Source organism: Sceloporus undulatus, chromosome 6 (genome assembly GCF_019175285.1).
Source record: "Sceloporus undulatus isolate JIND9_A2432 ecotype Alabama chromosome 6, SceUnd_v1.1, whole genome shotgun sequence".
Taxonomy (NCBI): domain Eukaryota; kingdom Metazoa; phylum Chordata; class Lepidosauria; order Squamata; family Phrynosomatidae; genus Sceloporus; species Sceloporus undulatus.
Genome location: NC_056527.1, coordinates 116151009 through 116167006, shown reverse-complemented (window position 1 = coordinate 116167006; position 15998 = coordinate 116151009). Strand labels below are relative to the sequence as shown.

Genomic DNA, 15998 nt, shown 5'->3' with positions numbered 1-15998 from the left:
ATGATTTGGGGGGGGGGGGAGAAATAATTACAGTCTGCCCTCTATATTCATGGATTTTTAATACATGGATTCAAACATCCACAGCTTGACAGCTTGAAAATACTTTTAAAATATATAAATTCCAACAAGCAAACCTTGATTTTTGCCATCTGATGTAAAGGGCCCCATTTTACTACCCCATTGCATATACTGGGACTTGAGTATACTATTCATGGATTTTGAGATCCAGAGAGTCCTGGAACAAGACTCACTGGACACCAAAGGCCCAATGTCTAGGTTAAGGAACAACTGGTGCCTTCCTTTGTGATGCCCACATGCCACCGATGACGTTACCCATTGTGGCTGTTCCACTTCAGTGGAGTTTTCTAAGCTCATCAAAATAGCATTCTGCTGATGTCCTGGGGGATCTTATGTCAAATATTAAGCCCTCCTCAGATCTAGGAGCAAAAGGTCTCACTAATTCCAAAATAACAGTGCATTTGGTGCCTGGTGAATCCCTCTAGAGAAGGCATTCCACAGCCATCATTGAAAACACTTTGTCTTTTTTAAGCCCCTTCTTCCCCATTTAGACAAAGGCCATTGGACAAGCACCTAAGATATGGATAGGTGCATGAGGAAAGGGACTTTTCTTTCAGATACCTTGGTCTTAAGCCATGGAGGTCTTAAGAATAATGTATAGGAAAGTTCCTTCCTCTTTTCTCATAAATTGTCTCCCTTTTTTCATATCCAGAATCAGAGAGGTTCCTTCAGGCTTGACCAGTTTAGGTTAGTCCCTTCCTAGATTCTGCAGAGTCGCATGTTATTAACTTCTTGCTTGATTTCCAATTCCTCTTGCTTCTTTTTAAATGTCAACTTGACCTTCTTTCCTTTCTTCTGTGAATCTTTCAGGGTGTGGGGAGTGTGGGCTTTGTCTTCTTGCTTTCTTATGTGTTATCTGGGAAAGACAACCAACAACTCCTTTGTTCCTTTTTATTTAGGGTGACTGGGTCTGGCTGAAGAAATTCCCAGGAGAACAGCACACTGAAATCAAACCAGCTACTAAAACAGCTTTTTGTAAGGTAAGCATTGCCCTATTATGTTCAGAACATAACAGAATATCAGAATGCATCAGGTGTGGGGTAATAATAATAATAATAATAATAATAATAATAATAATAATAATAATTTATTTATTGGTAAGAACTCATATGTGTTGCATTTTAAGAGGGATCAAAAATATCATAGTTGTCTTAATTTTAGTTTAAACAGCCTGCCAGATATTCTCTAAGCCCTTCAAGGGTTCTTGTCCCCAACCTAAGAATGAACCATCAAGCCTTTTCCCCCTCCATAATATTTTCCTTGGTGTGACTGAAAAATCTCTGCACAAAATAGGATTGTATCATACCCCCAACTGTCCCAGTTTGCAAGGGACAGTCCCAGTTAATCCTCTGTCATCCCATTTTTTCCAGCTGCTTTTAAAATGTTGTAGCTTCTCTCTTCTCCTCTCACTTTGTCAGTTATTTCAATTGCTGCAAATGAGGTTGAAGGTGCAAACATACCAGTAGTTTTCACTCAATTAACTCAGTGCATGTAGAGGAGAGAAATGGTTGGCGCCTTGCCCTTTCCAGTAGGCTCAGGCAAAAGCAGGCTGCTGCAGCTTTCCCTAGCTTGGGTGTTCTTCCTCTTCAATAACATTTGCCATCTTGACCACACTCTGATGTTTCAGGGCCACATGGGTCCCAGTTTTCATTTTGGAAATGTTGGAGGGCATGCTGTCAGATGCCTATGCAATCTCAGAGCTTGTAGGAACCCCTAGATCCTTGGAAATCTTCTGAGACCAAGACAATATCATCATGAAGGGAAGCATTTTACGCTGAGCATGCCATTTGGCCTGAAATAGAAAATGGGCAGCCACAGTCACAACAGACCCCTCCCCAACATCTGAGGTGTAATTTGAGGGCTGTGTGTTCAGTACCTGAAAATACTGGACTTTTGGCATTCTCGTTAATGCTCATATGGGGTAAGCTTTATGGTTCTCAAGTGACATCCGGTACAATAAGGGACACCTGGAAATCCTAACACAGAACTAGGGCTTTTTCCTTTGTGTGATTAAGTACACACACACACACGCACAGAGCAAGCATGAAAAGACAGGCCAATTGATCAGGAAGCTGTGAACCACCCATTCGGAGCTATCTTCTTTTAATAGTCCATCAAATAAACAATGTTTATAGTTTTAAATTTGGCACCTTTCCAGAAATTGGCAAAAATCATTCTTGAAAATATGCAAAATCTCTCTGAATGACCAAAAAACAACCCCTTTAGCATCTCATGGCATAGAAAAAGCCCCCTCCCCATTTTTATTTCATTTATTTTATGAAGAAGTATCAAGTCATGGCTCAGTGCTATGGAAATCCTGGAATTTATAGTTTGTTGTGGCACCAGAGCTCACAGGGAAGGCTAAATTTATCACAAAATTACTCATTTCAGAATTCAGCGTTGAGCCATGACAGTTAAAGTGGTGTCAAACTGCATTATTTCTGCATTGCAGATGCAGCCTTGCATTCCTAATTCTGCGGTACTAAACTAGCTCCCTCTTGTGGAAAATCCTGTAACAAAAGCCTTGAAGTCTTTCTGGTTCTTTCTATCTCCTCCCACACACTTTTCCTTTATCTTCAGCTGCGGGATCTGCGGCATGAAAACGTAAACCTTTTCCTTGGCTTCTTCCATGACTGTGGGATCTTTGCCGTTGTCTCGGAGCACTGCACCCGTGGGAGTCTTGAGGATCTCATCCAAAACAAGGACATGAAGTTGGATTGGATGTTCAAGTCATCCTTGCTTCTGGACCTGATTAAGGTGCTTTGGCGGGGGAAGAAAGGGGGCTTCATTATTGCCTTTGAAGATCCCAGAAAAGTCATGTTAGAAAGAAAGTGATTTGGTTCAGCTTGGAGAGAAGGGAAGGGAACACCACAAATGCTGCTTAAGAGTGCCACTGGATCAGCCTACAGGTTATCTCCTCCAGCATCCTCTTTCTCACCAGTGGTGTCCCTACCTCTAGTCTCACCTGGTGCAGGTAGGCTGCTGGAGGACAGCGGTGGCCAAAAGAGCATGCTCAGCCCTCTCCTTTGCAGCAGTGGTGGAGGCTTTCTCATGAGAAGGCATCCGCTGCCATGACAAAGCCAAGAGGGATGTGCTTGGCCCTTCTCACTCTACAACGCGAGGAGGACCCAACCGGATGTCACCCAGCTTCTGGGGCATCACCTGGTATGGTCTGCATCACCTGCACTCTTGTAGTGACACCACTGTATCTCACTACCACGGAAGTCTTTTCTGCTGGTGCTTGCTAAAAGAGCATGGAAATACTACTGTCTTTTGGATTCCCCCTATCCTGGAGAACAGACCATACTGCAGCCCAAAAGTAATGCTTTGAAGCTCTCCTTACCAGCAGTAACTAGTATGCATAGACATTTGAGGTATTGACGCAGGCTAGGATCCTACAGAGTCCAACCATTGTGAACAGTGGGCCATAGAACATATTCAGGGGTAACCACATTGGCCATAAAGCAAAGTACAATAACATCCAACACCCACAAAACAGGAATACCTTTATTATCCATTACAAATACAAAAAGATACTTCTTATGAGATCCAAGTTCCTATGACAACATGGATCTTGAAGTATCTTTTTGTGTTGCTCAAGTAATTTCAATTTTATTGCCTGTTTCTTACAACTATGGCAGGTCCAGGGGCCAGGTTTCTGCCCCTGATGTGCTTGGGGAGGGGGGGGCATGTTGACTTCCAAAAAATGAATAAAATACAATAAAATCAAAGCAGCCAGAGGTTTTGAAAAAAACCAACACATTTTTGATGCTGGAAAGTGCAGGGATCTGCTAGAATCTATTAAAAAGAAAAATTGCTTCTCCTGCAATCCTCAAGGAGAGGCAGTTCATCTCTGGGGGGTGCATTTTGATAAGAAACAATCAATCCATTGAGTCTGGAAGGTCTGAAACTCAAAAGCAGCCTTGGGGCCATATATGGCCTCAGTGTTCCACTTTCCCCTTTACAGTGAAAAGTAGTGGCATTTGGGGGTGATCTGAATGTCTGATTTGTGATAATTTCTTAGGCTTTGTGTGAATCATCAGGGGTAGGGGGGCCATCCACATATTGAGGGATTATCTACAGCAATTAAGAATTTTGGGCCTGTTGTACAATTTTACAAGCCAGCCGGTGTGATTCTTCCAATTTTCTTTTTGTTATTTTTTAACATTAAATAAAGGAAAACTCCCACATTTGGCAGTGAGAGGTGGTTGCTGAGCTTTTAATGTTTCTCAGGGATGGTGCTAGAGATGTCAATCCAGTCTCTACCTGATGACATTGTTCTTTCTAAAAAGTGGCTGCAATTCCAAAGCGATTTTAAAATAAACTAGCAACAGCTGCTGGGTATAACAGCTTGCCTTAATGGAGCAGGGATACGGAAAGGCCACCTGGTCACCTTCTAAAATTATAGGTATTCCAGCCTGCCCAAAGTGTTGTTGTGATTGTTTTGGGAATGAATGTCGTACCAGGGACCCCAGAATAATTTTAAGGTGGATAGGACCCAAGAATAGGAAGTGGTATATTATGATGTTTGCATATTTGTAGTTCCCCCCTCCCAAAACAGTGGGGGGGAAATGCGGCCTGTGAACCACACTGATCACCAACGACATCGGCCATGTCCCATAGAGAAAAATTCTGGGAGTGTGTGTGTCTGTCAAGGGGACGGGAGGGTGAAGTAGGATTGCCAGGACTCAGGGCAGTGTCTTGAGATTATTATGCTTTTTTTAAGGAAGGAGGAGATAGCCTGATTTTTGCATGTGAGTAGCTTTAAAGGCTGGGCACCCATTCCCTCTCCACTCCCATTTGGTGCCTAGCTGGATTTGCTACTTCAGCATGAAGGTATTTGTGTTGTAGTTGCATGTACATTAGCTCACCCAAAGACCATAGGAGAGGTGAGGGGGTGTACAGAAGAGAGAGGGCATGCACATGTTCTTGGGCCCATTATGCTATTTGGGGCAAGGCAGGAAATAGAAGATGCCGAGACATTTTGCCACCTAATTGGCTATCAAAAATGCCCCACCCTGCTTTGTGCTGCCATGTTGTGTGGTTTCACTAAATTCTGGGTAGTTTTATGGAAATCCCTTCCCCTCATGATTGTTTGGACTATCAGGTGAGCCAGAAGGGGTTCCAGCCCTTGGTCAACTATCATCTCCTCTCCAGTTCTCAGATTTTGACCCTGAAATCTCAAGGAATGGGAGGTGGCTAACCTGACAATCTGAGCAAGAGATCAGTGTAATGAATGGGGTCCACAAACAGACCCTTAATCTTCCTTCCTCTAGGGGATGAAATACCTGCACCATCACGACTTTGCACATGGGCGGCTGAAGTCTCGGAACTGTGTCGTGGATGGCCGCTTTGTCCTCAAAGTCACAGATCATGGCTACAATGAGCTGCTGGAGGCCCAGAAGATCCCACGAGCACCAATGAAGCCCGAAGGTTAGCAGCAAAGTCAGGAACTGAGAAGGACATGTGCAGATGTAGATGTATGGGGCATGTTACAGGGCATGTTAGATAGGAAGGTTTCATAGCTGCTTCCTACATTTCTATATTAGAATATTAGGCAGTGAAACAAACGTGCTAATTGGGTAGTGCTGCTTCTGTCCCAAAGCAAGGTCATTCAGTACACCAAAAGCAGCCCTTGAACCAAATCTGGCCAGAAGTAGACAAAATACTTGCCAACCAGGATGTATACCAGGTTGGAAATTGGGTGACCCTCCAGATTGTTGGATTACAGCTCATGAAAGCTTGTGTCAGCAGATCCAATGGTGAGGAATGCAGTTCTGCCATATCTGGAGATCCATACAATTCTGACTCCCATGTAAGCAATATATGAGGCAGTATCTTTGGCTGCATATTTCTTGAGTGACACAGAAAGTTTCTTTATGTGAGGAATACTAAAGAAACCAAATCTTAGCTGTGTACATTCAGGGAGCAGTTGGTCATGAAACTAAATCTTTAAAATCTTCCTGGTTGCAACTTATATTTCACAATGATTTTAGCAGTGAAATTAGAGGAACATTATCAACAAGGGGCCAGACACTGCTGGAACAGTATAGAACTGAGGCAAACAACCCATTCTGTTTTCAATGCAGCCAGGTTTTAGGAATAAATATACCAACCCTGTCTGAAGAAATTTGCCAAGAAAATCCTAAAATAGGTTCACCTTAGGGTCACCATAATTCAAAAAATGACTTGTAGGGACAAAGCAAGAACAAAGACAGTGTAATAATAATAATAATAATAATAATAATAATAATAATAATTATTATTATTTCTATACCGCCCGGTGGCAAAGCCAATCTGGGTGGTGAACAACATAAAAAATTACAGAATAAAATATACATAAATATTTATACTCCCTTCCCCCCCTTAAAAAATTATTAAACACTTAAATGTATTAAAATGGGACTATAACAATGTATAATTATACTATCCTAAACTAACCCCCAAAACCCTCAGTAATCCTCACCATCAGGGGATGGGGCCACGAGAGGAATAAGGGAAATCGGGGAGCCCAGGAGCCTGGGAGCCATTCAATGGTTGAATAAAAGTGGAATGCAGACGTTCCCTCCCTGAGCTTAAAGGCTCAATGTCGAGCTTACTCTCCTCCACTTGACACTGGAAGGAAAAAACATTCAAAAGATGAAGTCCCAGAGAAGCCACCTGAAGAGTTGAGAATGTGCATAGATTGGAGAACCAGGAGCACACAGGGCTATGGAATGTTGTGTGGGATTGATATGAGGAGGAAGTAGGATGGAAGAAGTTGATATCTCTCTTGCTTTTTTCATTTCCTCTTCCAGAAAGGTTCTGGACAGCACCAGAACTGTTGCGAGATCCATCACTGGAACGAAAAGGCACCCTGAAAGGAGATGTCTATAGTATCTCCATAATTATGCAGGAAGTCATATGCCGCGCACCTCCGTACTGCATGCTGGATATGACTCCGGAAGGTACAGAGAGGGCATGAAGGAATGTGGGGAGAAGAGCGCATATCATGTTCTTCCATACACAGGCTTTCTGTCTTTACACTGGTCATGACCCCTCTTGCAGACTGGAACAATGAATTGGGTACAAACAGCAGGTCTTCCATACATTCCCTTGCACAGTTTGTTTTTCCCAAGTAGGAAACTCAGCCTAATGTGAACATGGGAAGTTGCCTTGTAGCAAATTAGGCTTTGGTCCATCTAGCTCAGTCTATATTGACTGGTAGTGGCTTTCCAGACGAAATCTTTTCCAGGTATGCCTAAAGATTTAGTGGATTGAATCTGGAGTGTCCTGATATCAAAGCCAATGCTCTACTATAGTTGTTATGGTACCCTTCTGCCCCATGCAACAAGGGACATAAAAAATACTCACATTTTTTTCATAGCTAGTGAGAAAGAGTGCTGAGAAACATTGAGACAATCCATTGGAAAAACTCCTCAACTGCTGTGATATCTTTCCCATTTGGGGACTTTTTTATTTATACAAAAAATTGGTTTGAACAATATACCCAGTTTGAATGAGAGGAGAGAAATATGTTTGCACTGAAAATAATGCATTTTGTGTTGTGTTGCACTAAGTATTGTTTGTTCAAACTTGGGGGGGGGTGCAAAAAATCTACAAGGTTTTGCACAAATGTACTTTTCATGCAAAAAGTCTTAAAATGGAAAAGTCATGGAAAATACGTACAAATACTCTTGTTATCTCATGGGGAGAAAGCTTTTGAAATTCTTCATTCTTGCATGCAAGAACAAATAAGCAAAGAATAACATCCCTAGAATGTGGTATATTACACCAATTTTCCATAGTAATAATTTTGCACACTGTGGTCTGGTGTTTACCATGTGAGGCCACTGAAGGCTGATTTGGTAAAATCCCATGTCTCACACAAGGGCTGCTTTCAGAGAAGAGGATTACCATGCAAAATTGATATAACTGGAACCATTGGCCCTAAAAGCATTTTTTCAGACTCTAACCCATATACATATGCTGAATGCAGATTGTTTATACAATACAGCTTTGAGCTGTGACCCAAACTGTATTAGAACATATGTATGCAAAGGGATTTGTAGCACCTTTGAGACTAACTGTGTGAAAGAAGTTGTAGCACAAACTGTCATAGGTATGGGCTACTTCCTCAAACGCATGGAGGGACCTCCAGTGTAAGAGGAAGTTAGTGTAAAAAGTCATACCAGTCAAACAGTGATGGGTTTGTTAGGGCTTAGATGTATTCTCCCATATGAACTTACCTGTGCTTTGAGATCCCCTGGGGAGGCTCTTCTCTCTGTCCCACCACCCTTACAGTTACATCTGGTGGAAACAAGAACTTGTTGGTGGGTGCTCCCAAGCATCGGTACTCCATTCACAGAGAGGTTAGAGTAGCACCGGCCTTACTATCTTCCCACACCCAAGTAAAGACCTTTTTATTCTGGTAGGAATTTGAGAAATGATTTTTAGGGGAAATGGGCCATGTACAATGTGCTGAATTTTTATGTGCTTTGGCTGTCAGTTTTTAAAGATTTTTTTTAAAAAATTTACTGGATAGTTTAATTGTTTTTAATTTTTGTACACTGTAAAAATTTTTTTAACTATCTTTGTTTTATCTATTATAAAGGTGCCATGAGTCCCAAACTGGGGAGGATACTAATCCCATGAGCCCCAAGCTGGGAAAAAATATTGTATTAATATGAATGCTAATGCTGTTAATATTTATTGAGTAAAAAAAGCAGAGTGCACAACACAGAATTGGGTGGAAAGAGATTGGCCTGAAACAAAAGTGATGCACTGTCCTCTTGTCCAAACAGAAATCATCAGTAAAGTGGAGAAGCCGCCACCACTTTGCCGGCCTTCCGTTTCTGTAGACCAAGCGCCGATGGAATGTATTCAGCTGATGAAACAGTGTTGGGGTGAGCAGCCAGAAAAGAGGCCCAATATCAATCAAATATTTGACCAGGTAAATTTGGCTTCAGGTGTAGTGAATAAGGTTTGGGGGCACCAGAAAGACTTACCACTAATGCCCTTCCTATCTTTCCTCCAAAGTTTAAGAACATCAACAAAGGTAGGAAGACAAACATCATTGACTCCATGCTACGCATGTTAGAGCAGTACTCCAGCAACTTGGAGGACTTAATCCGAGAGCGAACAGAGGAGCTGGAGGTGGAGAAGCAGAAGACGGACAAGTTGCTAACACAGATGCTGCCCCCGTGAGTCTTTGGATGCGACAAGGGAGCTTAATGTGGGGAGCCTTCAGGACATTTCTAGATTATGGACTTCCTTTCATATTCTTAAGGAGATATAATGGACACACATTTTGGGTCCTTCCTCCCAAAAGAAGAAAGAACGAGGGTGGTGTTGGTTTCATCTGAGCTAGGCATGGGGAGTTTCAGCAGCAGCACCCTCAGTTTTAGCATAAATGTGTGTAGGGAAGTGATTCATCTTGTGAAGAATCAAATGGAGGGCAGAGAGGAGAGCAATTGTATTTTGAATCTGTTTTGCAAATGCAATAAAAGGGAGCTGCTAGCTGGGCCTATTCCTTCCGCTATTCTTTCTTTTTCTCTGACATCTAAAGGATCATTCATATGGACTGGAAACAGAAAATAATATTTATTTGTTTTGGCATTTTGTGCCGTCCGTGAGGACCCTGAAAGATTCAGGGGCAAAAATGTGGCCTTTGTACCTCGCCAAGTTGCCAACCCTGTGTTTAGGAGTTTTAGTAAGAGCTGGGTGGTGGAGGAGGTTATTAATTTTGTGCAGTTAACTGAGAGAGTTTAATGCCCTTAGCTGTTATCAATGAGAGAAATTGGTTATGATTTGTTTTTTAAAATATTTGTTAAAAATGAAGGGTATCTTACTGAAAGGTTTCACCAAAATGTGAAATTTGGGCTATTTTTGTTGACTCTGCATTTGGAAGTTTCTTCTGAGACATTTCAACTTGTATGGAAAGCCGTACAAGAACATGACTGTAAAAGCTTCAGCCGTTCACCTGTTTCTGTTTCTGAGCCATTTTGTTTACTGCAGTCCGAAGGAGAAACTGACTGACATGTCTGCTTGTTGCCATCCCTTCAGCTCCGTGGCAGAAGCCCTGAAGACAGGAGCCCCTGTGGAGCCAGAGTATTTTGAAGAGGTGACCTTGTACTTCAGTGACATTGTGGGCTTCACCACCATCTCAGCCATGAGTGAGCCCATCGAGGTGGTCGACCTTCTCAATGACCTTTATACCCTCTTTGATGCCATCATCGGTTCCCATGATGTCTACAAGGTGCAGATAGATAAGCCCTGCTAGCCAACTTTACTGTAGTCAGAAGACTTCAATAGGGAAAGGCTTGGGGAGAGGGGATGATGGGGTTCATGCTTAGTGTTGTCATATCATCAGCATTGCTGGAGAGAACTTGACTTGTGGGGCTCCTTAGGAACCTCCAGTTGGGTTTCCTACAAATATCAAAAGGGTTGGGTGATTTTTTCAGTGCCCATCTCCTGCATTTCTTTGGTCTTCTGGCAACTGGGAAAAGCCCATGTCTGCATAGGCGCAAGTCCTCACTCCTTGCTAGAGTTGAGTCCCACCTCCATCAGGCTGCTTTCCCCTTCCAAGATCTCCGGTCAGTTTTCATATGTCTTGTTTTTGCTGAAAGGTGGAGACCATTGGTGATGCTTACATGGTAGCGTCAGGACTACCCAAGCGCAATGGGAACCGGCATGCGGGTGAGATCGCCAACATGTCACTTGACATCCTCAGTGCTGTTGGCAGCTTCAGGATGCGTCACATGCCAGAGGTGCCCGTACGGATTCGCATCGGCCTGCACTCAGGTAGGCTATGAAAGCTGTGCTGTTGCGTGGTAGTGCTACAGGCCTTCATCTAAATGGGCCCCATGTATACCCTGCACCTAGGTCATCATTCAGTCTCCTGAAAGAAAGCAACACCACAGCAGAGAGAAACTAGGGTGGTGGAAAGAGTGATTTTGTTCAAGAAAGGTCTGGAAACAAGAATGAATGCAGCCATTTTCCTCAACAGGGCCTTGCGTGGCTGGCGTAGTGGGACTAACAATGCCACGGTACTGTCTCTTTGGAGACACAGTCAACACTGCCTCACGGATGGAGTCCACAGGCCTGCGTGAGTAGCCCCTGACCTCAATTGGGGTGGGGAGATTTCACAGTTTGGCTGGCAGAATACAGTTGGCCCAATTTGGAGGTAACCTGGCTGGCCATTCAGAAATGCTGTTGTGTGAAACAGGATGTACCCTATGGTAGGGAAAGTATAGACTGCAGATTGTTTGTGCCCCCCAGGGCTGTTTTTATGGCCTTCACCTAGTGGCAACATAGACAGCTGGTGGAGAAAGACAGGTAAAAAGTCGGAAGTGGTTTTGGCCAAGACACCATTCCACTGAAGACCAGGTATTGAACACTATTGCAACTCGTATGTTATTTTGTCTTTTGGCCATTTTATCATATTGGTGTACATCTCCTTCCTAGCTAACTAAGAGCAACATGCAGGTTTGCTTTTTTATCCTAACAATGAATCAGTAGTGCGGGTTAACCTCAAAAATAGCAACTTTTTTCAGTACCACAATGTAGTGAACAAGGTGGTGCATATTTCTGACATCTAAACCCTAGTCTGTTCAACACAGTTTTTTTCTGTAAAGGTCTGTAGTACATCATATCCTATGCCTGCTCCACCTAGGTTTTGGCCTTGGAAGCCCAAAATAATGTTTACTGGCTGAGGTGTGCTAAAAATTGTGCATTGTCACCACAGAGGCTTCTTCCACCTCACTGTCCTCTGTTGCCTCGGCAGCTTATCGAATCCATGTCAACATACGCACAGTGGAGATCTTGCATTCGCTCAAAGAAGGCTTCAAACTGGACTGCAGGGGCAAAACAGAGCTGAAGGTAAGAAGTTTGGGGGCTCCTTTAAACTTTTGTACTGTGTTGTCTTCCCTAACATTCATGTCCCAAGGACATGATCTCAAGCCTTGTGTGGCCCCCGGTGAATCAAGGGCATTGTTCAGAGAAGTGTTCCCATGCATTGCGTGATTATCATTTGCTATTTGATGTTCTTTTTTGTTGCCTGTTTTACTGAACCATTTCCTGTATTGCTATGTATTTTATATGTATTATCCTATTATCTCTTAGATTGTACACCATTGGCAGGTTTCCTCTTTTATATTTATTGTTTTTATGTACAGCGCTGTGCAAATCTACAACTATATATATCAAACCTCAAAACCTCAAAATCATAAGGTTATCTACTAGGATCCTTTCTCTGGTTATGAAATCAATGGTGTAGTCTCAATGGGCATGTGATGCTCCCTGTGCATTTCAGAATCATTGGACAAAGTCAAAGTGCATTTGCCCACCCCCCCCCCCCACCTGGGTCCTGATCCCCCTCAAATCTGAAACTATATTTCTCTCAATTGTCCAGTGAAACCCTCAAGTATGTGTGTTTTGTCCATGAGCCACCAGTTTATTTTTAGGGCTCCCTCACTCCAAAACTGGAAATAATAAGTTTCGAATTTCAATATGCTGGTGTCCCCCTTCCCCAGATTTGTAGTTTTGAAAAAAGTTACCTCTTCCCAGGCTTAAAGGGGCTGGAAATGGTCTAAAATGGTAAATAATCCCTTCTGGGTGTCTGGTCATTTTTGATGGTGGGAAACTGGGATGGAATGGTGGATGCTGCCCTCTGAGGTCTTTGGGCAGCAGGGTCCACCTAGTTCCCTGGAAGTCACTCACCTTTTTAGTAGAGCTTTACATGGTCATCTTCAGAGATTCCTCTGGATCTGTGGTCTAAGGAATATTCATTGATCTCTGGAAAAATCTCCTCCAACTCCTTATCAGCATCTTTCTTTTCTCTTTAGGGAAAAGGCATTGAAGACACGTATTGGCTCACAGGCCGTGTAGGCTTTAACAAGCCCATCCCCACCCCTCCTGACTTGCTGCCGGGGTAAGAGGATGGGAATGGGATATTCTTCTGCTTGGGAGCAAGGTGGGGAAGGAGAACCTAGTTGGGTGACTGGGGATCATGGCCTTGTGTCTGTTAGTCTCCACTGTCCCCTCTTTGCTTCCAGTGCAAGCAACCATGGCATAAGCATGGATGAGATCCCCGAGGACCGAAAGAAGAAGCTACAAAAAGCACGTCCAGGGCAGACATAGCCAGGCAACCGTTGTGGAATGCATAGCCATTCTCAACAGAGGTGAGACCAGATTTGGGGGGAATAAAGTGTATTGGATGCATCCCCTGTCTGAAAGAGGTGGGGTTGATTCAGAGCTTCCCTCACCTTCCTTTCAATTAAAAATCAAACAAGCCCTGGTCTCTTTCCTGACTCTTTTTGATACTTCAGAAGGTGCAATGGGAGAACAGTCACTTGGTTTCCACCCCTTTGTCCCAACATGAATGTTTTTACATTTAGCTTAAGATGACCTTTTCGCTGCCTAATCCAGGTTTCAAAGATCCCTTAAAACATCCTGGTTCCCTTATTCTTTAGACTTTGCATCTCTCAGCAGAACAATTTTTGATTACAAAACATTTCCACCCTCAAGGAAAGAGAAAGTCACAGCACGCAGCCCCCCCCAAATGAAAATGGCAGAAAGCAGTCAAATAAATTGGGGGGGGGGTGGGGGGGGGGGGGGGAAGCAAAGAGAAAAGTTCATGGCTTCAGCTCATCCTCATCCTCCAAAAGAGTGTGTTACACAAAGAAGAATCCCCCTTTCTTTCCAAGGAAGGGCCTTGAACGCCTCATTGCTACCCAGTTTCACCCCCTCTGATGGTGTCACCCAGTGAGACATGCACCCTCTCACCTCTTTGTGATGCCTGTGGGGTAGAGAGGCTTGTGGAATTGTAAACTTTTGATATGAATGAGCTTTGTTGCTCCTGTTTCAACAGCTCAAATGGCAACCAAGATCTGTGGTCTGTTCCTGCTGGTGCTTTCGGACCAACTCTGATGAGGCCTTTTGGACACATGAGGAGGAGGCAAGTAGGCAGGAGAGACCCTTTGAAAGGAGGATGAATTGGTGGTTGGTGTTTGAAGGGCTCCCAGCTTCCTTTGCCCACAACCATCTTGATTTTAAAAAACCAGCAATACGGCCTCATCCATTCTCTCCCACACTATATATCTTCCTCGCCCACTCTTGTTGGTTCTGGCATTTGGGGAAACCTCAGCTCAACCTAAGATTTTCCATTCGCTCTCCAAACCAAAAAGGGAAAGGAAAGGAAAAGGGCCACATGCATGATGGGACTTTGGCCAGCCTGCAGTTTGCCATTTCTACACTGATCTAAAAGGCTGAATGCATGATGGGACTTTAGTCAATTTAAGAACAGCAGTTGATTCTTCTCTCCTCTCAGAGACTTCATTTCAAGACTGTGGGGCTACTAAGGAAGAACAGGTGCAAGAGTGACCCTCAAAGTGGCTTTCTCCAGAGAGGTTTGGGGTCCAGTGTTGAATGACTCTACTATGCTTTTGTGACAAACTGATGGTAATCCCAGGTGGGCCAATGATGAGGTGGCTAAATGAAACTATACCCCACCATGAGCAGAGAGATTACCTTGTTACTGCTAGGTGGCTAGCAGGGTTTGATTCTGCAGATGCACCAATGGTCTAATGGCAGGAGAAGGGTACCTTTAGAGAAGATTGGACTCACCCATCTGCTCAGGGCAGGGCACATCTTTTGCGCCTCTTGATTTTGGATTCGATTCCATGAAGATGTTAAACTCAAGTTTAAGAAAGTGCACTTGGAGTTTCCATAACTGTTGGAACAGTGAATGGTGGGCCTTGGTACAAGTACCATTTGGGGGGATTCAGCTTCTATGGCAATCTACCGGATGGCATTCTTGCTTCAGAGACGTATTTATACACCTGTCAGAATTGGCGTTCTTAAGGGCTACTTTCCTATTACAAACCCATGAGCCCCATTGCCTTTTAAAAACCCAACCATCCCAAAATGCTTTCTTTCTAACAGGGTTGTTTTGAGTGAGGAAGCAGAAGGGAAGGGAGCATATCACACAACCGTGAATTCCTTTGACAGAGGTCCTGTATCACCCATGCAAGGCAATTTACATTTTGTAAATGTAGTTGTCATTGATCTTTTAAAAATGAGATGGATTATGCTCAACCAGATTGGTATTCTTGAAAATTGCAAGGGATGTTTGCTGAAAATTTGGCTCAGGATGGTTAGAATTGACCCTCAGAGTAAACTACAGTTGATTGTCTGGGCTGTTAAATATAGATAATAAAATATTTGCCCAGCAATTGTCCATAGTTAAAATAAAAAATATTAAGATTTATGTCAACGTGACTTTTCCAACAATGGTGAGCTGGCTTGACACATTTGACCCAAGCTTGTATAATAAGTGTATATAAGATGATATTTCTTTAAAGGCATGGTTGCTATTTGTCAGCAGACAAAAAGTATTTTTTTAAAGGGGCAGGGAGTGATACCCATCACCGTCTATTTCCTCATTGGGCATGGACTGGCCAGCCTCAGAATTTGTCTATCATTTTCATAGACTGTGTACAAATTGTACTTTTTTTCCTTTATTCTTCTTATTTAACAAGTATCAGGTTATTTTATTTACTTATAAATATCTATTTTTGCAATGTTGTTTTTTCCCCCTCTTGCAAAACTTGGGGAGGGCAGGCAAGACAGCCGGAGCATCTGTGGGTGGGAATGGAATAAGTGGGTGGTAAATAAATGTACATATGCATCATTATTGTGAAATTGCGGGGGGGGGGGGGAGCTGATAATTTTACTCTGTATCATCTGGGGATTCTGCTAAGTACTTTTTCAGCTGGTCCACCAGCGACTTTATACAACTGTGTAATTAAAGGACCAGACTAGAGTCTCTGAACTGTGTGTCGAGTGTGAATTCTCCTAAACAAGCCTTTTAATACTTGGAGCATATCTGCCTAGGACGGTTGTATCATCTGTGCCTTAGGCCATAATCTGTCACATTAAAG

The 15998-nt window shown here is 43.1% G+C and overlaps 1 protein-coding gene across 2 annotated transcripts in view; it reads left to right on the top strand.

The window, feature by feature from the left end:
- Nucleotides 1-15711, top strand: part of GUCY2D (guanylate cyclase 2D, retinal) — a 35150-nt gene extending 19439 nt beyond the window's left edge. For both annotated transcript variants that reach the window (XM_042474931.1, XM_042474930.1), the window contains 13 exons: nucleotides 978-1058; nucleotides 2659-2835; nucleotides 5355-5511; nucleotides 6876-7025; nucleotides 8862-9010; nucleotides 9097-9260; nucleotides 10123-10315; nucleotides 10686-10860; nucleotides 11066-11164; nucleotides 11843-11937; nucleotides 12903-12988; nucleotides 13113-13238; nucleotides 13928-15711. In XM_042474931.1, coding sequence (XP_042330865.1) covers nucleotides 978-1058; nucleotides 2659-2835; nucleotides 5355-5511; nucleotides 6876-7025; nucleotides 8862-9010; nucleotides 9097-9260; nucleotides 10123-10315; nucleotides 10686-10860; nucleotides 11066-11164; nucleotides 11843-11937; nucleotides 12903-12988; nucleotides 13113-13197 — 1611 coding nt within the window. In that variant the 3' untranslated portion in view covers nucleotides 13198-13238; nucleotides 13928-15711. The remainder of the gene's footprint in view (nucleotides 1-977; nucleotides 1059-2658; nucleotides 2836-5354; nucleotides 5512-6875; nucleotides 7026-8861; nucleotides 9011-9096; nucleotides 9261-10122; nucleotides 10316-10685; nucleotides 10861-11065; nucleotides 11165-11842; nucleotides 11938-12902; nucleotides 12989-13112; nucleotides 13239-13927) is intronic.
- Nucleotides 15712-15998: the final 287 nt, after the last annotated feature.